The sequence below is a fragment of the Phalacrocorax aristotelis genome, chromosome 6 (assembly GCF_949628215.1).
Source record: "Phalacrocorax aristotelis chromosome 6, bGulAri2.1, whole genome shotgun sequence".
Taxonomy (NCBI): domain Eukaryota; kingdom Metazoa; phylum Chordata; class Aves; order Suliformes; family Phalacrocoracidae; genus Phalacrocorax; species Phalacrocorax aristotelis.
This window is the reverse complement of record NC_134281.1, coordinates 36,905,240-36,932,159: the sequence shown is the minus strand read 5'-3', so window position 1 is coordinate 36,932,159 and position 26,920 is coordinate 36,905,240. Positions and strand designations below refer to the sequence as shown.

The 26,920-nt window shown below is 35.8% G+C and overlaps 1 protein-coding gene across 8 annotated transcripts in view; it reads left to right on the top strand.

Annotated features, from left to right (window-relative positions):
• Window positions 1-26,920, top strand: part of KCNT2 (potassium sodium-activated channel subfamily T member 2) — a 144,411-nt gene that overhangs the window by 13,945 nt on the left and 103,546 nt on the right. For all 8 annotated transcript variants that reach the window (XR_012661174.1, XM_075097210.1, XM_075097207.1 and 5 more), the window contains exons 2-3: window positions 19,010-19,089; window positions 26,663-26,762. Coding sequence is in view for 7 of the 8 variants with exons in the window: in XM_075097210.1 (XP_074953311.1) it covers window positions 19,010-19,089; window positions 26,663-26,762 (180 nt within the window). In the remaining variant the exon portion in view is untranslated. The remainder of the gene's footprint in view (window positions 1-19,009; window positions 19,090-26,662; window positions 26,763-26,920) is intronic.

Sequence of the window (26,920 nt, the reverse complement as noted above, 5' to 3'; positions counted from 1 at the left end):
ATCAACTTCAGTTTAGGTCATGGGACAAAAAAGATTTCAGCATTTATTGCCTATTGCAAAACCTAATGTAGATAACCTGTAAAAGGCACTGCTCCTTAGAAATTATGCACAAATGGAAAAATACCCAAATACCAACTCTATTCCTATTTGACCTGCTCCCCTCTTCTCATAGTCACTCCTTCACCTCCAACAGACTTATTGCTGAGGCTATATATTGTGGAAGCAAAACATCAATGTTTTATCTAGCAGATTGCCATGCTACCTTAAGTGCATTTGTACAAATTCCAATCTGTGCAGCAAGACTGTAGAATACTACATCAGTATTGTACAATATTGTTTTGGCCAGAGTTTCATTCCCTGTGTATCATTGAGTATCCATCAAAATACTGTAAAAACACTAAATCTACATGAAGAAAGTTAGCCAAAAAATGTTCTGACAGTTACAGAGAAATGGGACATGGATAGAGGGATGACACACACACACACGGTCTGCAACTTCTTTTTAAGTAACTTGCAGAGAGCTATTCATCTTTTTACATTAAATATCACCTTCTATTACAAGTAGTCCTGTTTATTTCAGTGGGAATATTTATGGGTTTCTGTTCAAGAGAAAGCATACCAGGCAATACGATACTGAGATTTATGAACAACTTTACTCATTAGACCTTGACCTGATTAACTTACTAAGGCACCGGATGTAACTGCACAGAGTTTTGAATACATGGAAAACTCAAAGCTAGCTTCAATTCTCCTTATCACTAGAATAAATATAGGCATAATATGTAAAAAATAAACACAACTAATCTAAAAAAAAGTCCTGTGAATTCATATGCTGATTTTTTTCATTATCAAATATGAAATAATAGTTTATCATTCTATTTTAAGTCTCAATTTGATAAATGACATGTACATTTTCACCCTCTACAAAGTTGGGATGTATGTACAACTAATAATTACTGGCCCCATTCTGTGCTACTCTATATTGAGGTTCATGGAGCATTATGCCAGTGAACCTCTCTCTTTTATGTTACATAATACATTTTAAGTTGTGGTGTTATCAGTGCATACTCTTAGGTCTTAAAGAGGATATTTCAGGTGACAACTTAGTGGCCAGCGTTTGACAATCTACAAATATTCTAGAAGATGGAGAAGTTCACAGATAAGTCATCTGTCAAAATGTTGAAAATAATGTATTGTTTTCAGTATTTTAAGAATGGAGATGCTTTGGACACTTTTGAAAATATAACTGCTCTACGACTCTGATGCTTGACAATGAGCAGATATGAAAATGATAACTGGATATTGTAGCACTTGGTTTTCTTGTAAACCTTAGCGCCAGGTCCTATTTCAAGTACTCTTGCCCCTTGTTTAAGAGAATGTAAACTGGTTAATATGGAGTATCAGGTAAAAAAAAAAAAAAAAAAAAGATGGAAGGAAAGATGAAGTTAATATGCCAGTCTGGAAATATTTACAGAATCAGGGCCTTAAGAAAACTTTATTCAGATAAACTGAACAACTGATGTTCAGCCTGTGTTTTTTTTTTTTTAACTGACCATTTATTTGGCAATCTGTTGATTGCTTTTACCTCAACTATGGGCATACCAAGTAGTCTGCTTGCCTTAGACAGTACTGATATATAATTCATAAAGCAGACGTGAGTATGTTTATATTATCACTTGCACATCAGCTGTGCATTATTTTACCAAAGCAATATAGACAGCAGAAAAATAAGAGGTAATCATTAGCAATTTTATTCTGCAGCTACATTGTCTGAACACCTAATGATTGTGCCTAGGAATGCAGTGTCCTGACAGCCTATTCCAACTGTATTCCCTCCCCTTTGCCCAAGTAGCTTATTCTATACCTGAAGTATACATCTGTCCCATTTGACCACAAAGTATTTTTAGTTCCTCTGTGACCAGATGTCCAGAAGTCAGAGGCTAGTTAATAAATACTGAATATCACATTTTTACCTAAATGACCTATTGATCATTTCACACCATAGGAAGAGAATTGAAGTATATGGATTTATAGTTCCTTTTTGCTGCAACTGAATACATGTATACATGTTGCAAAATATCTATTAATTGCTATTCGTTATTTTAGCGTTCTTATTGTCTGGGCTCAAGGCAAATAAAGATTAAGTTTTTCTTGCTTAGTCTGCTTCTGCTTTATAGGTGCAGCCAGCCTCTGGTTTGCTAGGTCTATAAGAAGTTATTTGGCTAATTCTATTAGGATTGTCTCTGTTCTATCTTAAAGGAAGACTCTATGTTCCTTTATGAAAAAGTTATTTTGTACTGTTTTATTTTTCAAGGTAAGTTACCTTCCTGTTCAGTAGGTTCTTTTCCTCTTTGACTTTCAAGCAATTTTATCATATTAAAAATGTTAAAAAAAAAAGATAGTATGTTTCTGTAGCCATAATTGTATTTTTACTGTACATTCTTTCCAAAAGAAAATGTCTTCTGGGAGGATAGGCACTCACTTTGTGTTATATCAACTCTGTTTGTTTACTTTTTGAGCTGTTTACTTCTTTTTCTTATTATAAGCATTTGATTTTTTACCTTTGGTATCAATCTCCAGAGAACCTTTTCAATGCCTTATAAAAATTTAAGTACATGATGTTCACTTCAGACTTCCCCCTTATCTATCTCTTCCAATTATCTCATAATGGAGCAGAGTGCTACAGCTCATACTCTATTTATATCTGTCATTTGCTTCTTTCTTAGTTTGTTCCCAGGCTGAATCCAACTTGTAGGTCTTGGCATGGGTACCATTTATTCTTTTTCATCTCTTGTTGATATTCTAACCAGTACTTATATTTGTATCGTTCCTAATGTACATGATAAGAATATTTTTTGTTTGCCTTTTGCCGTTATTTTATTTAGCTGCTATTTTTAACTCTTTACTCTTATCTCCAATACTGTGGTTACAAAATATGTCAATTCAGTATCTGGCATTGTAGCCTAGTCTCCGTGCTTGGAAACTCCTAAGATTTTAGCAATGTTAGGAGTATGACAACCAGAATATATAAAACTAAGCAGAATTATGATATCCATTGAATAACATTAACCATATATCTGAGACTACTATACCCATGCATGCTGTTGACATCCAATTAGCAATTGTGCTTATGCAGCTGCACAGAAATTGAAATCACTCCACATTGAGCATTATCTCCTGTCCATTTACAATATTAAGGTGCTCTCCAACTTAAGTGGGTATAGAATTGGATCCCTGAGACGCCTATATTTTATTTTTTTTAAGACAAAGCATTCTTATGAGTTCATAAAGAGAAAAATGGGACGAACAGGGTACTGTAATACCCCTAATCCTGAAGACATACAAAAGACTGACACTTGAGAGGCACTTTTAGAGAGAAGAACATTTGAAGACAGCGAACATGAAAATGGAAGAATGACTGAAGGAAAAATAGGCAAGGTAACTGCAGTAAATGGAGCACAGCCTTCCTCTAGACAGAACAGTGGCTTGATACGTATTTGTGCAGTAGAGTAGGACAGAGGATTCAGCTCTTGACTGTGGTTAACTACTACTTCTCCATAATCAGTTTAGTGCAAAAAAGATGACCCATAAAAGCCTCCTTTGGGGAATACTGTGTTTGTGCATCTTCTTACTTGTACTTATTTCCAACACAGTTGTGACTATGCCTGTAAAAGGATCAATTTTGATTTTATGAACACTACAAAATGAAATAGGGAACTATATAGTACTTTATTCTAGTAAGCTAGCAGTATATAATGCTGTTTCAGTTGACTCTGTAAATTTATACAGCTGAAAGTTAAGATTGTAAGTTTTCTAACTCCAATTGTTAAAAGGGTGAAAGCTCTTAAAATATTTTTTTTTTCCAGTCATATTTGTCTTTGCTCATTTAGGTTTTCTTTAGAATTTAAGAGTGTCTGCACCAAGGCAGACTATTTAGTCAGTTATTTAGCAGGTTGAACTGGTCTGTTTGGTCAGTTATTTAGCAGATGGTAGTAAGTGGTAAGAGGAAATAATATAAGAACAGAGCAAGAAAGACACTGTTGCTTATTCTAATATGGCCTCATTCTGGTATACCCTCTTTTCTGACTTTCCCTCCATCAACACTCATCCCATTCCCATGTATATTCCCATATTCTCTCCATTTTGTTCTTATCATCAATATAGTTGTTGAAACAAGTCATCAACATTTTTCTAATGATACCAAAGTGCTCCTGATGCTGTGTTCTGAAGTGCTAAAATATGCTCTGGAACTTTTTTTATTAATTAACATTTACAAAATGTTATTAAACAGCCTAACACAGGCAGTGTGATTAAGGGAAGGTTACAGAGAAATATCTACTATCTTAGAAGTAACTTGTGTTTGTGAAAGGGGCTTTGACTGGATGATTATTAGCATGATCAAGTGAACAAGTGATGTGTTCTGCTTAAACTACCCCTAACATCCGAATAGTGACATATACATGATTTTTTCATAATCCACTTGCAAATACTTTAGCACTTTAAGAACACTATTTAGGGATTTGGCCTAAAAAAAATGTTGTCTCAGTTTAGGGAATTAATTTTGAAAATAAGATAGTGAGTTTTGTCCAGATTTGAAGGAGACGAAAATGAACCAACTAATTTATTTTTGAAATGCTGTTAATATAAATTTGCCAGTTGCAAAAATTCTGAATGAACGTGTAACAGAACTATGACAGCTATTATTACTGTATTACAAATAGCATAGATGTTTTACAGAATCAGTGGAAGGCCTTTCCTAAAAGGCGCACGAGCTAAGGATCAGTAATGGAAGTATGTATACCCTGAAAAAGTCTCACTGGTAATGAATGCACAACAGTTTATTATGCTAAATCAAGGTTTAGTTTTAAACATAGTTGTGGAGAACACCAGTTTTTTTTTTTTTAAAAGACTCAGTAGCAACATAAACCCAGATACCTGTAATCACAATTATAAATGCAATTTCATGAACCTCACACTGTATAATCCTAGGTTATGTTTTTGGTTGCCATCTCCCCACCCACCCTTTCCTCCCATGATTTTCATTATGTGGGCAACTGAAGAAATTGTCCATTAACTTTGTGGCAGCAAGTTTATGTGGTCTTTTACACCAGTCCAAACAGTTCATAATCACTGTCAGCCAGTCAAACACTGCAGTTGCACTAAGGTCCTGCCTTTTCCAGTATCCCAGAGCGTTAACTCTTGCTATAACTTTGCATTAGCTATAATAATCACAATGATTAAGATGAGTCTGATCAACAGACTGATCCAGTTGAAAACTCTCTCCCCAAAGGAAAAAACATAAATAGTCTTCAGTTAGAGCAAATTCCTAGCCAGACCTATCTGGAAATGACCCCTTTGTAAGGGTAACATGAGCAGAGACCCCCTTTGTGGAGATGGCAGGTTCTTACACTGGTCATAAAACAACATCCTAACTTGTCAGTGTACCTACTGCTGTCTGCCAAGAGTCAGCACAAGTGTATTTTACGTGGTTGACAGATGAGGGCTTTTGTGTTTACATCTAATTCATACACAAATCTGTACCACTAGTTTATCTGGTAACAAGCAAATCAAGTGTTGGTCAGTACTGGTAGATTTAATGATAGTTGGCAAGAAATTGCATTGCTGAGAGCAGTAGAGAGAGCAGTGAACTACATGTTGATAACTCTCTGGCGCTAAACAAAAATCAAACAGCTACTACACCTGTAAAAATCGCCAAGTCAGTGAGGACATGCATCTGAATATTCCTTAATGATTTTGCTGCTTCTGCAGAGCAATCCCAAATCTACACTAGTAAAAGGCTCCATGCGGAACACATGTACGTATTTTCCATATTGTGTATACACTTGACTGCAAAGTTTATCACTCATACACCACAACATTAAAGAGTTCAGCTAGTTCAAACTGAAACTGGTAAACCTGGAAGTGAAGTCTAAGCATAGCCTCATGTCCTGAACACCTCTGTTTTGCCAGGCCTCTGGCAGCAGCTCTTCCTCTGTAGTGCGAGTAATAGCAAGCTCACTTCAAAGCCCAAGGCTTGGGCCTCTCCTCCTTTCAGGGCGCCTATTCCCTCCACTGCAGGTTGCAAAAGTAAGGAAACTAAGGGCCCCTTTGTTTTGTCAGTCTGAGCCCAACAACTTTGTGCAAAGTAGCTGCTGCCCACATTATAATCCTTGGCAGCTACTTTTATTTGCCACATGGTATGCTTTGTGAGGCTTTGCTGCTGCTTCCTCCAGCCTGTGCTTAAGCTTCAGTGTGGTAGCTGCCATCTATGCCTCCTTTGTAACAATTGTTACTCATGTTTTTCTGGGGGTGGGGGTGTGTGTGTGTTTGGGTTGTTTTTTGTGTGCTTGTTTGTTTTTTAAACACACAAGTGGAGAAATCAGTTTTATCGTTTGTCCTTCGTGGACTTACTACTGCAATCGTGATTTGAACTGTCAGACTTTTATTTAAACTCTATTCCACTGTATGGCAACGGTCAAATAAATGTTTCAGGTCATTTCTCTGAACATATAATATCTTAAATTGTGAGTCCTACCCAGATATTTATGTTTACATTGCTAGGTAGATGTGTACATGGATTTACCTTCCACATAGCATAAAACTCAGCCAGCTTTTTCCTTGCTGTATAAACTGCTGTGAGTGAGTCTGCTGCACAGGGCCCTGGAGAGCAGCTTTGGCGCTTACTCCATGCTCATCATATCCTTCTCTGGAGGGGATTAGGAGGTGACAAAGCAAACTGTGATGACAGCTGGGGGTGGCAAGAGGAAGTTGTGAGGATTAGGGATAGAGCAAAAGGAGTAAGTTGCAAGGGTTATAACAGAAAGTGAAATTGAGCACTTTTCTTCCTTCACATCTCCTAAACTGAAGAAACATTCTACAGTTTTGCTGAAGGAAACAGGCAAGAGGTCAAATAATCAAGGAATCAAAGATGTATGTGTCACAGGTATATAGACGTGTACATACAGACTACAGCTGTTCTTACTGGAGACTTAAATTAGCAACAGCTTCATTCTGGTGAAGTACTTGGCAGTAAAGTCCACTAGTTTCTGAAAATGTGGTTCATACCTGGATTGCCTTTGCAGAATAGGCACACGTGAATTGTAGAAGTGCCAAACTTTCATTGACTGAGATGAATTTTACCTGCAAGGTTTTTTCTATAGCAGACAGAACATTTTTTTAAGGAAACTGTGATTCAAGTTCTGAGGCATCATTATAGTATCACATCACAGGAAATATAGAAGGCATTTCACTGGCTTCATTTTGAAGCTGGATTTTTAGATCCAGCAACTGCAATATGTTCAGATGTTATTTTCTCAAGGTTAATAGTTACATACACTTCAGGTTTATAATTGTTTTAGAGAAATATGCAAAAATAAATAACCAAACCAAAACCCAGGTCAGTCTGAATGGGCTCAGAGAATTCAGATTACTTAGAGATATCTCTTTGGTGGCCAATTTAAAAAAAAAAAAAAAAAAAAGAAAAACGTAGGATCTTCAGTATAAAGCATACTCATTTTTAGCTTAACACTTGGGAAGAAAGTCTTCCATATTTGAAGGATAAATGCATTATTTTCTGAAACTGCAGTCTATTCCAATTCATCTGATGCTTCTTATAAAGCTTTTCTTAATTTTTTTCAGTGAAGATGGCCTTATTTTTGCCATTTTCACGGATGAACTCTGTGGGAAGCTGTTAAACAACTAGGAATCATATTATCATCCCCATATAGTTATACAGAAAGCAATCATGACAACTAAGTTAGGACAGAAATATGAGAAAGACTAAAGCTCCCAAAAGGGAGGACACTGAATATGGATCACATCCTACCAGGTCAATGTCTTGCATAGTAAGTGTAGTTGTACAGGAAATAAATTTAAGGCTACAAAGACTTGCAAAATTTCAGATGTTCTGTTTTAATCGAGTCAGAAAATGCAAGCAATACAAAAATCCAAGTGAAAACAAATCTATTCTTGGGTTGATGAATGCATTTTCCTTGGAAAAATTCAACAGATTTTCTACGTAAAGAACAATAAAGGTAGCATAAAATATAATTACCTTCTTGAACAAAACAATTTTCAGAGGGAAGTGATTTTGACATGACATGTAGACCTTTCTATCTTAGAACATACAACATTCAATTTCTGAAACTTCTCTCCTTATGAAATGTTAATCAGTGAGTAAGACTCTATACACAGATCATGTAAATTCATCTGTTTACACTGAATGCTGTAGCCGAAGACAACTTTTCCTAAGATTCAATTTCCTTTTGGGTAGGTTCAGCTAATACGTCCCTATAATTTACTATGTCTTTGGTAAGAATGTAGGTGAACTTACTGAATTCCCAAAATTTCATTTTGAAAAGAAGAAAAAAAAAACCCCACTGAAAAACCACTTCAAAATTTTTTTTTCTGACTTGGTATAATTATGCTGTGCATTTTTCCAGGAAACACTGAATAAATTGTTGTTTATAACTGAAGATTACCAAATATAACTATCATCATACAGTAAAATAACAAAAGCAGAAAAGCCGTCAAACAGAAGTAACAGTAAAGCAAGATGGTAACAGTAAAAAGCTGTGGAATTTTCTTAGAGAAGAATTAATGTATATGCTCATTGAACTGCCAGTTTTGTGTAAAATACATTGTATGATTGAAATAGCGAGAAAATTGCTTTCATTTTGGGAGATAGAGAGTATTAAATACTTGAAGCAATAGGGAAATATCTAGTTTGAGTATTTTTACTATTTGATTATTTTACTCAAGTCTAAGCAAATAGAATCCTTCCATTGATCTAAGTGCATTGTATCAGACCTACTAGGAAGCTGGTTCTGTGTTTCAGGTAACATATTAATGAGTCATATTTAAAATTATATTTTACACTTGGTCATGTGATTCTTAAAAAATGACAGATTGGGATTCACCCACAAAGTTTTTTTGTTCCTTTTTTGGATTTTTTTTTCTATCCATCTGCTCTTTTTTTCTTCTCCCTTCTGCTGCATTTTCAGAAATCTAAGTCTTAATTTCTTATTTTTTAAGTAAAAATAAAACTGAGATAAGAGATCTAATCTGTGAGTATTCCATGTATGAACAGCTCTCAGCTTTGTTCTACCTGCTGTTTTTGAAAAGGTGCAATCTTGAAAAATAAGAAGGAATAAAAAAAATGATTTACAGAAGAGCAGTAACAGAACAGTCAGATACATTTGTCTTACAGATGAGAAATAGAATTTAAGTGAATAGTGATTTGTATTTCTCTGGTAATCAGAGGCTAGCTCAACTCACTTGCAAGGGACGGAATTTGAGAAGAGTGCTTGCTCAGCATTTACTTAAAGTCTAGACATGCTGGGCTCGTTATTTCTGTGTTTAAACATGAGACCTATGCACACACAGTGTTTTTTGCTCTTTTGAGTCCTGGACTACTACACCCACACCCACACAAAAAAAAAAAAAAAAAAAAAGAAAGAAAGAAAATAAAAAGTGATAAGTGGCTCCTGTGTGTAAACAAAGATGATGTTTCATTCACGTGTATTTGTTTTTTTGTGTGTAAGAAAGGTGTGTGTACCTGTAAACTGCCATATCTAAACTGAGCATTGAGTCTTTAAGATTTTTATTTATTTAATGTTCTAGAGATGACAAAATCTACCAGGACAGTTTAAGGCTCCTATTTATCTGCACACCTGTTTCTATCTTTATCTGGATAATCTCCATGACAATGTCCCTCATAGTGTTTAGCTGCTTGCTTTTAAGAGAAAAGTGTTAAATGGGGAGCATGCAAACTGAATCCAAACTTATTAAAATAAAATCTACAGAGAAATAACATCACATTTTAAGTGTTGGGGTAGGAGTGATACAACTCCATCATTGCCATCCACCTATTTTGAACATAGAGTGGATCTTTTCATACATGGTTGCCGTGAAGTTTCTGATGGGCCTGAGGAAGAAGTATCCTTTAAGGGCCATATAGTACCAACAGTAAGAAGGTCCATATGGTGTTTATGCAGTGCTACATAGTTTATTTATTACAGCCTTGATATTTGTGGGCTATTCTAATGTGCAATACTGGAAGTAGGCTGAAAACTGGTGAAATAATTCAAGAGGAGAGGAAACCCAAACATCTCAAAATACAGATTTCTCAAGGTCATGAAATGATAACTTTAAGAGTAGTAAAGTCCAGAGGTACCTGTGGCATGGGCCAACATTTTGAATACTAGGAATTCAGAAGGAAAGGAATGACCTTTAGATTTACTATTAAGCTAAAAGATAAAGTGACAGGAGGAGATGGATAATGAAAAAGAAGTTGCCGGAGGTAACACTAAATTAATGACACTTGTTGATAAAGAACGGTGAAATTGTTAACAGTTACATGGAAGGAGGCCTAAAGAAAAGGCTATGCATTCTGTTTTGGCTGTGGTTAGAGGTGGTGGTGCTATGGGAGAGAATGAGTTCTTCCTGCAAACGAAAAAGCAGAAGGAAAAATGAGAGAATGAGACTTTGACCAGAAGAAAGGGAAGTTTCCGAAGAACAGAAAAGGGCTAGTTACTAAGGAAAGGAAAGGAATTAAAAACAGAGTCCTGAGTTACAATTCCAGATGGTGAGAGTGTAAAGAAGAAAGGTGTGTTGAAAGCAAAGGTCCAGGTGGGGAATTAGAGCAAAGAAAAGAAACCCCAGGAGGGACAGTGTGCCATTTCCTCAATATTTTCAAGTGAATAAGTGAAATTCTGTAGTACATAGAGGAAGACAAGAGAGGGTAAATTCTGCAAGGAACTAGAGAAGAGGAACTGTTGAAGAAGGGATTGGAAATGTTAAAATTTGGATGGAAGAATAGGAGGAAGGAGGAGTTGGAATGAGAGGATGGAGAGCAAATTGTGAGCTGAGCATAAAGTAGTAGGAGAGGGGTCTCAAAGGACCAAAGAAAGAGGTTGGGGCAGTAAGATAAATAGATGGAGGGCTACAAACATCTCCTAAAACTACCCCTGATCCTGCAGACTGTCTTTAGTGTAGACAAAAGCATGTCTACTTGGGGAAATGACTAAGCGTTTTTTTTTGAGAGAGAACAAGAGTCTTATTAAGGTAACAATTAATTGGCAATGTTACAACAGACAGAAGTTTGGTAAGCATTAATAAATAGCTTCAAACAGAAGGTTTGCAATAATTAGCATTAAAATACTGTAGTAGAAAATACTGTAAATTTTATATCAATATCTTGATGTGTGTTATTTTAAGAACGCTAATTTCTAATTCATTCATACAATGTATGCAGGGTACCCAGGCAAGCTGCTTGACCCTGTGTATGCCTCGCCTATCACGGAGAGGATGGATTAAATGAATAGACCACTGTAGTTGTAGGAGAAGGATCTGTCATCTAACTTTTGTTTTAGAACATCAACAGGTGATAGGGACATGTAGTTGTGATACAGAGGAATAGAGCAAATTAGGCACATGAATTGTCCTCCTCCTAAGGCAGTTTCATTACTCATGAATCACCAGCTGTCCTGTTGCCTTTCATAGCAAAGCAACCTTATCCCTTGAAACAAAAATTACATCTGTTGAATGGCAAGGAAAAAAGTTGGTACAGAAAAATAATTTCAGGAAATCAGTAGAGAAGTTGTCCTGGTGAGCAGAAAAGAAATAAAGATATGGTAGTTTGTAATGGGTTACTCTGTCTTTTGCTTCTAACACTCTAATATAGAGTTAAATACAGGCTGACAGCGACAGAGAGGTGTTATCAGAGTATGCCTGATTTCCAACAAGTTTGTTTCAAGTCTCTTTTTGACAAGTAGTTGCCACCATTATAAAAAAGTAAAACCAAACCAGCAAACATTCTGGCTATTCAGGTGTGGTTAATTGGCACAACTACATACAACTGAACAGTATGGGGAATCAGACTCATGAATCATACCCCATTACACAGAGTTCTCTGATATTGAGACTTACACTGTTAAAAAACCTTATATAATGGATTTTCATTGCAGTAGCTCTGTGCTGTATATATATCTGACACGTGAAGTACTTTAGCCCAGAGGTTAAAAAGAGCTATTTTCACATGCAATAAATTATCTTTAAAATATGTATGCTTTCCCCTCCTTGTATGCTTTGGGGTGGGGGGTGGGGGGGTGGTGTTGGTGGGGGGAGGAGAGAGAGAAGAAAAGCTTTACCAAACCTGTCAAGTATCTTCCTTGTGTGATTTTTCTTGCAAAATTTAGCTTACAAGTGCACTATTTCTTAAATAATCATTCGCATTTGATTTATTAACTTTCTAACCTTAGGCAGTAGATTTGCAACAGGAAAGTATATTTACAGTAAAAAGCCAAGTGTGTGGTATTTGCAGGGCCACTAAAATGGAGAGGGAGATTGATCTGAGATTTCTTTTCCCTATAGTAAAACATTATAGTATTTTCTTCCTTTTTTTTTTGTGTGTGTGTGTTTTTCTTTAAGTTTCTAATGACAAAGAATACAGATTGCAAATTAATTTTTTATTACTGCACTATTACAAGCGTGGCTAATTTGTTACTGGTTTTTGTGAGTGCAGGACTGAGATGATAATTTCCTTTCTGAATTTGCAAGACTGATTGTGAATGGGGGATTTTAAAAAAAAAAGTATTATTATATGATTGAAAAGCATGCATACTATGAGTCTCAGTCATTTGCTATCAGTCTTCCCTTAAAAATCTTTCCCTCAAAGGAATGGAAAAAATGAACATATTTTGCACAGAAAACTTTGAAAAATAATGTTGTTTCATATCCCTACTGCTGGAATATTAAATTGCTGCCGTGGACCTGTATAGGTTTCACAGAGATACTTTTATGTAACTGAGGCCAGCTGATTGTAAAAAGGAACATGAAGCTGGCTCACATTCAGATTTTAAAATATATTTGTATTTATATACATAAAAATAGATGCACACATACTATTTAAACTGTAAGGAAGAAAATTTTAATTAAGGGCTGAAATTTTTAGCATTTTGGCTTTTGAACAGTTAAAGAAAAAGTTTGCTTTTACATCAAAAAGTGCTTTCTTGTAGTTGCAGGTGCAATTTTTAATTTGTGCAACCTGAAAAATGTGGTTTGGCCTATTTTCTGATGCTGTGTTAGATTTGTTTCAATCAAAACAAGCAGCACTTACTGGAAAGATACAGTAAGAAGGGTGTGAGCACACACACAGTTCTGAGCTATGTGGTTATTTATGCATCATTGATCCTTTATTCTGTAACTTGTGATTAAGCTGAACTCAGTTCATGCTATTTAATACAGAGGATTTTTACGGTGACACTGATAACACCTGATCTCTATAAATCCATTATTATGGTACCAGCCAATTACATGATCAAACAAATGTAGGTATGTCTGGAAAAACTTCACTAGATAGATTAACTCAGATTCCCTGATTCAGCAGGTAACTTCTAAACAAATATACCCACATAAAGAAAAGAACAAAAGAAATGCCCAGGTACAGATGTCATAGCATGCACTCTAAGTATTAAGATGACCAAACATATGTTTATAACATGACAGTTCAACTCTGAACCAGACAATTATACTGTATGTGTTGTCCTAGAGGAGTACTGTGAGAATTTAGTTTTGAAAAGTAAAGAGATAATAGGTAGTACTGCATACTATAGGGCAATTATTAGAAGGTATGGAACCTGTGTTCCTTCAGGTGCATTCACAATGTTAGCTTTTATAAAGAATCTACAAGACACTATTACATGAACACAGTTCTGCAGAGATGCAGAAAATATTCATTGGTTTATTCATAATAAACAGATAAGATCCCCTATCAGGAAAAGGCCTTATACCTGTCAATTTTAATTGAATATTCTACACTTGTTAGCAGTCATCTTTAAGAAAATGCAGGGCAATATTGCAAATGTTTGGCTTCGTCAGCATAGTGCATAGCAAATGGCTTCAGTAAGGATGTAGCTTTTAAAGACCATGCCCTAAAGCGCCCAGAAAAATGCCGAGGCCCTGATCTCCCACAAGGCTCTCACGTGCTCATGTTGCAAGAATGGACTACCAAATTAGGAGGCTGCAAAAGAAATAGCATCTTTTCTGTCGTTCCGATAAGCGGGAGGAACCAAGCACCCTGTGTCCCGCAATTACTACCATTTGTTTTGGGGTGCTGTCATTGTGCATGGAGAGGAAATGGAAGACTCAGTACTTTATCTGTTCAGTGTTCATCATGACTTATGCAACTGATGACTGGTTTCCTACCAGAAACAAATAGAAGGCTTCCTTAAGTTAAGAACCAGTAATGGAAAAGTACTGGTCTTACTACCATTTCCTTCACCACAAGATAATGAGTTACCATTGAACAAGCAGTCTTGATCTGTCATATTGATTCTGATGGAATAAGCAGGCCTGGGATGTCAAATGACCATTTCTCTATGAAGCGCTAAACAAATCAGAGTTCTGAGTATTTTAGAACTTGCAAAGCTTCAAAAAGAGGAGAGCTGCTACCCAAGGCAGTCATCATTAAAATACACTAGCCTTTTATTTAAAGCTATAAGGAAAAAATGCCCGTTTCCTTTTTTTGCAGCAAAGTAAGGTCTGCCAATAGCAGTTCACTTTAGTTCTTTAAAAGTTTCATTTTTTAAGCACCTGTCTACACCCCACATAATAAACTTTCAGGTTTGAAATCTAAAAGGATTTCACATATATTTGTTTGGCAAATCCTGATAAAAACCATACTGTATCTATATTACAAGGCTTTTTTTGCAGGAAAAACATGGAATATCCCTTCCTATAGAGATGGATTTAAATACATTTATGTAGCTTTCTTGTGATTGACTCCATTTGCACAGTTAACACCTTTTCTTGATTCCAATGACAAGAAGTAGTAAGCATAAACTTCTACAGCTCTTAGCACACATGTAGTGAGAAATCCAACTCATACTTTCATTTTTGAAGGGATTGTTTCTGCCAAATCTGCTATTTTCTAACATGAAAGACAATTTGTAGATTTGAGGGTGCAAGGTAATATTGTTACTGTAGTAAAGTGTGGCTGTGGAGTTAAAATGACATTGTAAATAGCAAGGGAGGAATGCAGACAAAATTAGTTAAGTAACCAGAGTGCAGACAGATTGGTCCCAGTGATTTACAGTCATGAGAAGAATGCTTTGCATTAGTGTTCTTAGCATGAATTAGTATTTTCCTGCTATACTTTGTATTACATTACGATGTACTACTCAAATTACATCTGGGCTGAATTAGAGGAGTGCAGTGTATACTTGTGCTTCGGGTACTTCAAGATGGTTCTTACAGTTTGAAAGATTTCACTGACATCACTGTTCTTTGGGTTCAAGCTACGGAAGACCACTATTAACGGTATTTAATTTTAAAAAGAAGGCTGCAAAAACCACACTCTGTTTTCAGGAGAATCACATAACTTCAGTTGTTTTTGCCACAGGTATATCTGCCATGTATTTGTGCATTTTCAATAAAGCTGAAGCAAGAGCCAGTAAAGTGTTAGATCTGTTCTTTAACTTCCAAGAGCAGGTTTTTTTTCATGCCTATCCCATACACAGAAAAAGTCAGAAGCTATTAACTGACTGCATACACAAAAGCCATATGTTTATCAAACATTTCTGTCCCAGTAACCATACTCAAGGAATAGCGTTTTAATCTTTCAGCTTGATTTCCTTTTGGTCAGGGTGGACTGAACTACAGAAAGACAAAAAAAACCATGAAGCACAAATTGTTTGAACTACAATTGCGCTAGAACTATAGAACAAAACCGAACCTATTCCTTAGGCCAGATGATCTGCATACACATGTACTGTTGCCCTGTACTGCATGTGTTCCATTTCATCAAAACCATTTCCTTGGAATCAAATTCCAACGAGTATTTATCCTGCAACAGGATAATCAAGTTTTGTATAAGTATGTGGCAATGACTTCCACTCATCCACTTGAAACATCCTTACTAACTTGTACTTAATTAAGTCCAGCAAAAGCTTGTTCAAGCTCTTCACTACTGGTACTACTACTAAATGATCTTAATATTGCAAGCGAGGATCAAAATTTGTGTTACGTTCCCGAAATACGCCTTTTCTAGGTAACACTTCATAGCAGGAAAAAGACAAAAAAGAGGAAATACTTGAGGTAAAATTTTTATCATTAAGAGATTACAACAAAGGTTTAAGTAGAATGACTGTTCTCCCTGAAAATAAGAAAGAGAATATTGGAAAGGAACAGTATCTGGAGGTTTCTGTCCTTATCCCTGCCAGTGGCTCCTTCAGCCATTAATTCTTAGCTTTACTTAGTAAATAATAACCTATAATAAATGAAGTAAAATATTATCTCTCTGGTAGCCAGAGTATCATGAAAGTGTAGATTGATTATAGATGCATGGTAATGTATTTCCTGCAAATGTAGAAGGCTGATATAGTTTTTTACTCAAATTTTAAAAAGTCAAGGGAAGGAGAAGGAGGAGTTGAGCCACAGAAGTGGTGTTAGCAGCATTCATAATCCATTTTGCCATGGAAACTGCTGCACTGTGGAATCCCAGTCTGCTTTGAGCACAGGTTGCTAAGGAAAGAGAAGTAGACAGCCGTTAGAAGGCTATCAGAGCAATTCATAATGGTAGTGATAGGAGGGTGATTAGCTCCCACAGCCTCTTTCCTCATTATCATTAAATCATGGCTTACTGTTAACATGTTGTTCTTTCATGTTAAGTGACTACTGTAATTTTCATACTGAAAAACCTGAGTGATTAGTTTAAAATGTGTAGGAAAGATCACTGATATTGTGCTCCTTTTAAATAACTTCCTTTACTTCAATAGCTTGTTCTACTTTGTTTACCTACTGAAACATGTCCTTGAAGATTAAGTGTATACACTTAGTATGTGGCAGCTGCCAAATTATGGGAAATGTTTCCCACTAAAATGGTGACTGCATTACTAACAGTATGTACGCTGGGAAATGTGCAGAAAAGAACTGAAACAGAGCTCAGGTCCCCACAAACCTGCTCGCCTACTAATTAACCATGGAACATGCTTCCTTAGCTTGCCGACTATCTAAATTGTACTTGTGTTCATGGCAATGACTCCTTCAGTCTTGAACAGCACAACACTTAGTCTATATTGAAGCTAAATAAATGCCCAGAAACAAATTGGTCTTCATCTGATGGGCTTTTCCTCTACTTTCTAGGCAATTCCTCTGGGCACAAGCTCTTTGAAATATGCAGTTGCAGCTACTCTTAGTTTAAAAAGCAGAGGGTAGGTGGGCTCTTCCTCTTTAATTCCAACTGCTTAAAAATCTTATACAGAAGGGGCAGAGCCAGATATGGCAGAAAAGCTGGTCTAGGGTAGGGGTTGCTCTTACTGCTGTGTCAAATATGTCATTGCACAGAAATAAATTCAAAATTCCGTAAGTTATAGGGCTTAGTTCCAATACAGGTTCTTAAAAATAAGGTTATGTTTTTGCTTCCTCTGTATAGGGAGCAGGGTAATTCTCCATTCTACAAGGAACACTACAATCAACCACACCAAACTGACTAACTAAAATTAACTGACCTCACTAAGTGAGTCATAGAGAGCCTTCTTTTTATGATGTGCTGACCCTGTCCTACAAAGTGATATGCCTGAACTTCTGGTAATAAGTAAGCAAGGATGAAAAAGTCATATTACCTGAGATGCCATCCATTCTGGGCCCATAACTAAATAATCTTCCAATTCTATAAATGTACAGAAATACATGATATTGGATAAGTACTTCGGGGGGAAGAGAGAGACTATAGATAATATTAGATTATACAAAAATTGTTTCAACAAAGGCTTCACACACAAGAAGGGAAAAACTAAAGTCAGGATCCTGCTTGAAAAACATGACATTACATATAAGAACAAGTAATTGAAGTGCAGTCATTTGATGAAATAAAGACTGCTGAAAAGAAACACTCAAATAAAGATCAAGTATGCCTATGAGCAGAAAAGGTATATGTAGTTTTGCAGCACATGATGGTATACAGATAAAGTAAGGAATTATCTCACTTTTTCGATATCGCTTTGTTCTTTAGCAATAGTAGAACAGTTCTCAAACTAAGGACTGCCTTCTCAAAAAGGCACAAAAATAGTGCTGGGTAAAGTGATTCACTGGTGGAGGAGAACTGGGACTGGTGAGGGAGGTCCAGTCAGTTGAGTAGAGCAGGGACTGCAGTAGAAACGGAACTAGTGTTGCAGTCATCCTACAGCAAGCGGTGCAGCTCCACAACTCTGGAATAGCCTAAGTTTTTCTATACAACTAATGCACATCTTCTTTTCCCCTTACCACCCGCTGCAACAGTTTTCTTCTGTCTTCTAGTCTGTATAATTATTACATGAGTTGTACTCAGACTGAATTGAGGGACAGAAACAAGAAGTACATCCTGGCAAATTTGGGGGGAAGTGGAATGTTGCTTTAGTATGATCAGGAAGGGGAATTTTTCCAGTACAGTGTTGTATGATGGCAATATAATTTTGCTTTCAGGTCTCAGTATTTCATTGTGACAAAAGTGAAGTTCAGAGAAGGTGGTTTGTTTGATGCATGAGCCATTGATTAAAGGTGAACACAAACAAGTGAACGCTTAACTGAGACATGAATACTTAACAGAGACATGAACAAGGTAGAAAAAAAGAAGAATCATTAAAATGGCAATTTTACAGGAAGGGAGTTAAACTGAGATGGAAGGTTTAATCTGAACATCAAGGAACTGTTCCTTACAAAGATACAGATATGAGAATAGTCTTCCAATGAAAATACCAAAAACGTAGATGCTTCTGATTTTGCTGTGTAGAGTGTTCAAGTAGTATGAAAAAGATTCTGCATGTAAAGGGGATAAACTAATAAGTTTTTTGGTTTGTTGGGTTTTTTAATCTTTTAACATTAGTCATTCAAATCCAAGCAAGCTTTTGGCTGAACACTCTCTATATGTTCCTTTAGTTTATATATAAAGAACAAATGATCAGGGAAACATTACTTCGAAAAAATTATTCATTATCTTTCATATTCAATTCTAATACTTCCTTTTATATTTCAGGGTGCAAGTTGAATTCTATATGAATGAAAATACATTTAAAGAGAGACTAAAGCTCTTCTTCATCAAAAACCAAAGATCAAGTAAGCAGTTGGATTAATTTGTGTTAATCATAATTGTGATACTTTGAGTATAATCCAATTCCATTGAAGGCAACAGCAGTTACAATTAATTTTTTTCCGAGCTAAAATTTTACCCTGTAGAGGAGTCAGTTTTACATAATAGTCAAAACAAATTCAGAAAGTATTATTTAAACTTAAAAACAACATTCTTATTTTTAGGATCAAATACTTAGTGACGTGATTTTATTTCTGTATTGTGGTCAAGTTGAATAATTTACCATGACCTTATGTCTAGGAAAGCTAAGAATCTCTAAGTTGCTGGAAGAAAAAAAACTGCGGAAGTACCTAGCTTTTTGAAGTGTTCAATTTTATTAAGTATTCCTAAATAAATGTCAAACTTGATCAGCAGTAAAAAAACAATTTGGAAGGGAAACTAATGGGGAGGACATACCTCCTTCTCCTGAATATGGTACCTCAGAAATGTTAAATCAGACTAAAGTCAAGGACTACAATATCTTCATTGGCATATGCACTTAAATTCATAGGCCATCATGGAAGAGAATAATGTGGAGGAACTAAGATATTCATCATCATCTATTCATCCATGCAGTTGGTCCAAGGGGATGTAAGCATTGTATATTATTGAATCTTGATTAGACCAGTGGAATTCATAGCTGAGAAGAGCAGTAACTGACCTCAATTTTCCTCTGTGTAGCAGGATCGAGTTTACCTCCATTTGCCCTACACCTGAAAAGAACTAAAATTACAGTAGCTTTATACATAAAGCTTTTAGAATAGAGAGAATACATTTTAGCCTTTGTAATCCAGTTAAGAGGGTTCCATGGCTTTGTGTCTGGGAAAGGACAGAAAGGAGAAAAAAAGAGTTTTACTTTTTCGGTGTCCCCATCTAAAAAACCCCAGAAAACAAACTTGGGAGACCAGATCAAGTTTTAAAAATAAGACAAACTATAAGATCTTCTGTCTGTTAGAGCTAGTATTAAATAAATGCTAGTTTTGCAACACAGAACATGATCTTTTTATTAGCTAAGCTGCTCTAACTTTCCACATGTGATAAGCAAAATATTCTCCTACATAAAAAAAGAAAGAGCCACTGTACTGTGAACAACTGATATTTTCAGTTGGAGCTTTGGAATTATTTACTGTTTTCCAGCTGGGAAATCAGGTTTAACAAAGCTGCTGGAGATTAATCCATGGGAAAAGCTTTATTACACTTCCATAGACACACAGGAAAAGTAATCTAAATTCAGGTGCCTAAATAGCATAGAAAGCAGAGGACTACCTCTGCTAGTAAATGATGTGGATAGCCTTCAGAGTATCTTCTCTTCTAAACTTCAGATGGGACATAGGTTTTTTCACATTGTTAGACATGTAACTGGAATTGGCTGGTAAATTTATTTTCTAATGAAGATTTTTATTTCAAATAAGTTTCTTATTCTGAATTAGCACACTTTAGAGCTTTTTTATTACATTTTGGCCAATATGAAAAGAATGTATACAAAAACTCAGCATGCATAGAACAAAGAAAGGAAGTGTGTGAAGAACAATTTCATACTCTATGTTTACAAATCTAAATGTATTGCAAAGAATGAATTTTTGCTTATGCATTTCTGTATGTAGGTTGTGGATTCTTCCTCCACAGAGATATTAAAAAACTGTCTAGACACAGTCCTGGGTAACCAGATCTAGGTGGCCCTACTTGAGCAGTGGGGTTGGACAAAATGACCTCCAGAGGTCCCTTCCAACCTCACCCATTCTGTGATTCTTGTTAGAGAGCAATTTGTTTACCTAGATTTACATTTTAAATTTAATTAATTGCACTACAACTTCCCAGTTGTTCTTAGTTCTCCTCTACTTTTCTCCCTGCGACTTTACATGTCTTTAAGTATTTTACATCTTTATAGCCTTTGACTTCTGACATTGTTGCTATAGCATATAATGGAGTGAGAAACAAAACAGAAAAAGCATCCTAAACTAGAAAAGAGTATTATTCCTGGCTAGAAAGGGAGTCTGGGAAGCTGTAAGCAATAAGTAGCCTTTTTGTTCCTGATCTAGTCTACAAAACAGGTATTTGATGCACACACTTACTAAGAATATCTCTAAAGTTATGACCTGACTCACTGTAAATCTCTCTTCACTGATAAGATAGGAGGATTCTGAATAGTACCTTCTTGCTTGAGATAAGAGGTTTTTTCCCTACTTAGATCTTAACATTAAAAAAATACATAAATACAGATACACATTTTGATGGCAGAACCACAGACCCTGTACATCTAAGAATAGATACATTTATGATCATAGGCACAAAAATTAAATCAGAGTTTAGTTGCTTAGTATGAATTCATGACTATTCCATTGCCAAGTGCATACCTTTCTGGCTAAGCGTGTTAAGAAAATTGTCATAAGTTACCATGGTGGGACCGCTCTGTTAGGTTATGATCAGGTAAGTGTGATAAATGGGTCCAAAGAAGAGGAATGATGCGGGATTTTATTTGAAATGAGCAAGAGAGTGGGAAGCAACTGTAAATTCATGCTATTGGAGATGGGTTCATGCTATAGACAAGTAGCACAAGAATTTTCCTACTTGGCTTGCATGATGATTGCTGGAAAAATCTAGATTCTCCTACACAGTGATGCCATACAGATCTGAGGTACATTTTGTAAAATCATACTGTGTCTTTGATTAAAAAATGAAAACACAGTAATGAATTCTTCCTATAGACAGCTAGTAGAGACACTGTCATTATGGGCACCTTCTTTTCCTGACAGGTCCTCAGCAGAGGACCCCAAAGAAAACTCTTAAGAGATGAGGCAGGTTTTTTCTATTGCTGAATTATGCTTCCAGTTCACAGAAAGTTGGAGAATGAGGGTGCATACTGTACTTACAGCAGGATATGGCACGGGCATGCCATTTCCTGCTAGAACCCCACAGGTTCCCCAAGCAGTGCTACTGGTTGTCATTATACAAAAAGCTTAAACAACAATTAGACATTAAACAATGCAATTTTCAGGAGAAGCATACAGGAAATACAGAAAAATTAGTACTGTACTGAATTAAATTAAAAAATCCCCAAACCAAAGTGTTCAGAATTAGTAAGTTCAGTCAAAGACGCCTTCTGCTTATACAGATCTTGGTTCTTGTCCAAATACTCAGCACCAGAATCCTCTAAAATACAACCTCCAAAAACCTGCTGCTGAGTTAGTGCCTGCCACTCATTCAAATGCACCCATTCAATCCTCCATTGAAATTGGAGGATTCTGTTGTCTAGAGGTATCAGGGAGTTGGTAAATTATTGCCCTTTAGATCTTAGTTGGTGTTCAATGACAGCACTGAAAACCCTCCTTCACATACTAAAGATGTAATTGTTTTTGAGAAAACAATTGTCAGTAGTATCAGCAAATTTTCAGATGGTATAACTAAATCAAACTACACATGTTCACCAAACAGTTTTTGCTAATCCTTAAGACTTCACAAGTGAATTTAACACATCAGAGTGTATACCACATGATTTTGTCAACCAGAACAGTCAACTCTAGAATTTATATGAATTTTCTACATAATACTATTCTGATCTAAATCACATCCAGAGTGATAAGATGAAATATCTATTGTTTCACATTATTCTGGTTTTGGAAGCATTTCTATAAATTGATAAAACAAGTCTTCATCTATGTTTAATGCCAAACTAGCTTCCACTCAATCTTCTTTAAGCAAATGTCTAATCAAGTTTAATCAATGCATGAAAAGCATTTTACAGAGGTGTCAGCCAGCCTAACAAAAAAAAAAAAAAAAAAAAAAAAAAAAAAAAAGAGAGAGAGAGAGGGAAGATGACATCTTTGTATGACTTGCTTGTACTTGGCAAGATCACACACTGCATTATCACAGCCTAAAATAAGTCTCAAAGGGAAAAAAAATAAGTGAACTTCCAATTCAGTGGAGAGGGAATGAAAGATAACCATTACCAGGATATAAATTATTAACAGTATATTTTGATCCAACTCCCAAAGCCAGTTGCTATTGAGATGATTTTGCTAAAAAACAAAAATATGTTATAGAATTATAAGAACGGAATAATGGAAGGTGACCATAAAATCTTCAGCTGCTATCTCTTTCACTCTCACTTTGATTTAGATCTGCTCTCTAAATCAGAGGATTAATCTCAAAAAATGCTTCTAAGGGAAGCATCAAGAATTTATAATAAAAATGAAAGTCACAGTGAGTACTGGTGAAGTACAATGTATCACTCTCTACTTAAAAATGCCTGTGGAAAATAGCAAATACTTGTTCAAACTGAGAAGGAAACATTAATGTTTGATGTAGATATGTTTATTTCATAAACAGATTTTGGACTGTTGTTATAAATGTCTTCATTTAAAGAAGACAAAGAATGTAACATCATGGTTACATGGACACAATGAAATTACAATCTCATTAAACAATATGTAACTGGATAACAGTGCACGAAATACGAGTTTCAGGCACCAGTGTCAAAACATCGAGATATCCTGTGCAAATGACCCTGCTACTTGAACAATCTGGCTGTGAATGGGAGAAAAGAAATTAAGTCAAGCAGACCATGTTGATCCACTGACAGCATGAAAATAGAAGACAAAAATAGCCAGTAAACAGAAATATGAAATGCTTTCTTTGTAAGAGATTAATTAATGAAAACCTAGTTTAAATGCCATATCTAGTGACTGTCCCCTCCTTCCCACATTTGAAATGCTAGATGTCTGTGGTAGTGGAATAAATGCATTTCCTCCAACTCACAGATGACATCCCCAACTATAAGGCTATAGAAGGTTTTGACCAGAGAGAATACTTATTTGGTAGTCCTATATTAATTATTAAAGCTTTAGCAGGAGTCATTAAATATACCTCTTCTTGCAGCACATCCTATTTGTGAAGGCTGAGGCATACAGAACTAGGAGAGGTAACCTGAAACAGAGTAGTCTTGAAGTCTGTTCTTCCATATTTATATTGTAATAACTGATCCAATCACATATGGTACAAGACCAGTCCTATTGCCTTTATATATAACCCAGTCCATGATATGCACTCTATATCTATGCTAACTAGAACCCATAGATGAAAGATGTCTCGTGTGAAACCCTGCCTTATATTCCTTCAAAACAGCCATTCCTGTGGAGATACCCAGAGCCTAAAGCACTTTTAGGCACAACCTAGAATAGATCTATAGAACTTAAGTATATGAATACTTAAGCAGTTCTAGATCTTTCAGGACTAAGATTTGAGAGTTAAGAGTTTAGGCAGCACCCAGGAGCATGGGTCCCTTGTACTGATGTAGTCTTTAATCAGAAAAGCACCATTTTCTTTTGGCATTTAAACCAACATATAATTTCAAATGATGATTAGAAGCCAGACCATTATCAATGTTTCACACAAAGATTAACATTTACAGAGCTAAAAAACAGGAGAAACAAATAACAGAATTTTGTACTTCTCTGATAAAGTTAGACAACACAAAATTGGTAAGGAGAATAAATCCTGCTGGGCTTTTTTTATTTGTTTGGGGTTAGGTGGCTTCATTTTTTTTTTTGTTTTTTTTTTTTTTTTTAAATATTCTCTGCTTTTCTTGTCATAATGCCTAGTTGTTATGGCAACCATTCATACTCCAGCAGACTTCCAGGAAAGAGTTAGTACAGACAAACAATTCATGTTTTCTTCAGCAACAGTTCAAAAAAAGCTGCAAAAAAAAAAATTAAAAAAATCTTAGCATTGTCCAAGAAAAGCACTAGGGTGCTTTCTAGTCAAATAATGGCATGACAACACACTTACCTACTTTTGCAGCCTCTCAATCCATTTACTACCTCAACTCCTACACTCATGTTAGGAAACAAATAGTCTGTGGCTAATTACTCTTGATAGGACACCAGGAATCACTAGGTTAATGTTCACAAACCTAATTGCTAATAACAGCTGTGGGACTTCTCATGGTCAGCCCAGAGGATTTTAACCCCTAGTTTACAGATGACAAGATGTTCTAAAATCCATCCAGTTCTCATGTGATAACTGCAACTTCACAGTTAAAACTAGTAAGCAGTATTGTGTAATAAACATTAAGATTTCTTTCAGCAATTGCATGGTAGAATATTTAAGAATCTGTTTTCTATTTTTCTGTGTTTGCTGTAGATTGTGTTTTAATGGAAGGGGAACTAGTAGATAAAAGGTGATTTATCAAGTTTTATCTGTAAGGTTCATTTTGAACTTAGGACTGAGTAAAGTCAAAAAGTATGTAATATTACCATAAGGTAATTATGATTCTTTCCTTAAAAGGGAACATATGCACATAGCTTTGGATATGCATAATGAAGCTGTAGTTCTTAAACCACAGAAGTAATTATATTGAGTTCAGGAGACCTGCTAACATATTTGCAGCACAACAATAAAAGACACTATCTGGACTATGACTAGGTGCAAATGAAGTCACATCTGTGTAAGACTCGGTCAGTGGTATTCTGCTTTGGACAGAAGGGTTCAGCCATGAAGAACTGGACTCTCAGTTCACAAGACTGAAAAAAGTAATGCTTAAAGTGACCTCCCCCCACTTAACCTGAGTCAACTGACAGTTTTCTCTTCATTAGTGACCAAAAAGTCAAAACCAAGAGTTAAATACAAATACTTACACAGGCAAAATTTTAAGACTATTGAATTTAAAAATAAGACTGAGAATGTAGACTCTAATCCTCTAATGACTGCAAAATCAGATTAAAATACAGTTAAGTTCCACTGTATTCGGTAATGGCTCCAATTAGCACTGAAATACATATGCCAAGTGCCATATGGATCCCTTTGAAGGAATCCTGTCTCTGTGCAGTAGACCTATGTTTGTGGGAGATATTGTAATATTTTGTGATAGTATTTGTGATATATCCTTTCAGCTAGAACATTTCAATAGTCACATGGTCTGTAGAACAAGTTGTTGATTCAGTTCAGTTGTGCATTCACCGTGACTTTCAGATGTCCTGATTCTCGGATGCATGATTACTCAACTTCAGGATTAAATAATTACAGTTTAATATTTTATAAGTTGGGATAGTATTAATATATTCTGTATGAAAAGCTAGTGCATGAAGACTTTCAGGTATTAATATTTAAATTCTTGCCACTGTATATCCTCTGCCTACAGTTGAAAGTATGTCATTTTCATGTCGCTGTATCTTGAATCTCAAGTACCATATGTAGTTCTGGTTCCCCTTTCACGAAAGGGGATTTGTAAAACTACAACAGACCCAAAGAGTGGCATCAGGAAAGACAAATGACATAGAATAGCTTTCAAACAAATGACTGAGTAGTTCTTTAGAACAGACTGAGTCTTAACCCAGAGATTTCTGGAAGCCGGGAAGGTTTATTATATGTGTATCTGACAGGATTATTCTTACGTTGTTCTGTATCATACACGAATCGCCCATATCAGGGACAGGCTACTGGCTAGATCAACCTTTGCCCTGTTGCAGCATGGCTATTCTAGCTCCTTCTAGTTTTACCTTCAAAGTGGATGAAGCTGTAAAGAACCTGAATTTATTTCTGCATTTTCTCTTCTTTTTAAAATAGGTCTGAGAATACGATTATTCAATTTTTCTCTCAAGCTACTGAGCTGTTTCTTATATATAATTCGCGTACTCCTGGATGATCCTACGCAAGGACTTGGATGGTAATGTTTTGGGTTTTTTTTTCTCTGCTATCAAAGCATTATTTAGCTTATAAAAATAATTTAATGAATAAATGTTTGATATCCTATCAAGAGGGATTTGGTTTTATGTGTTACAGACGTTTTGAAAGAATGATGAAGCTAGTCTTAAATTGTGAATG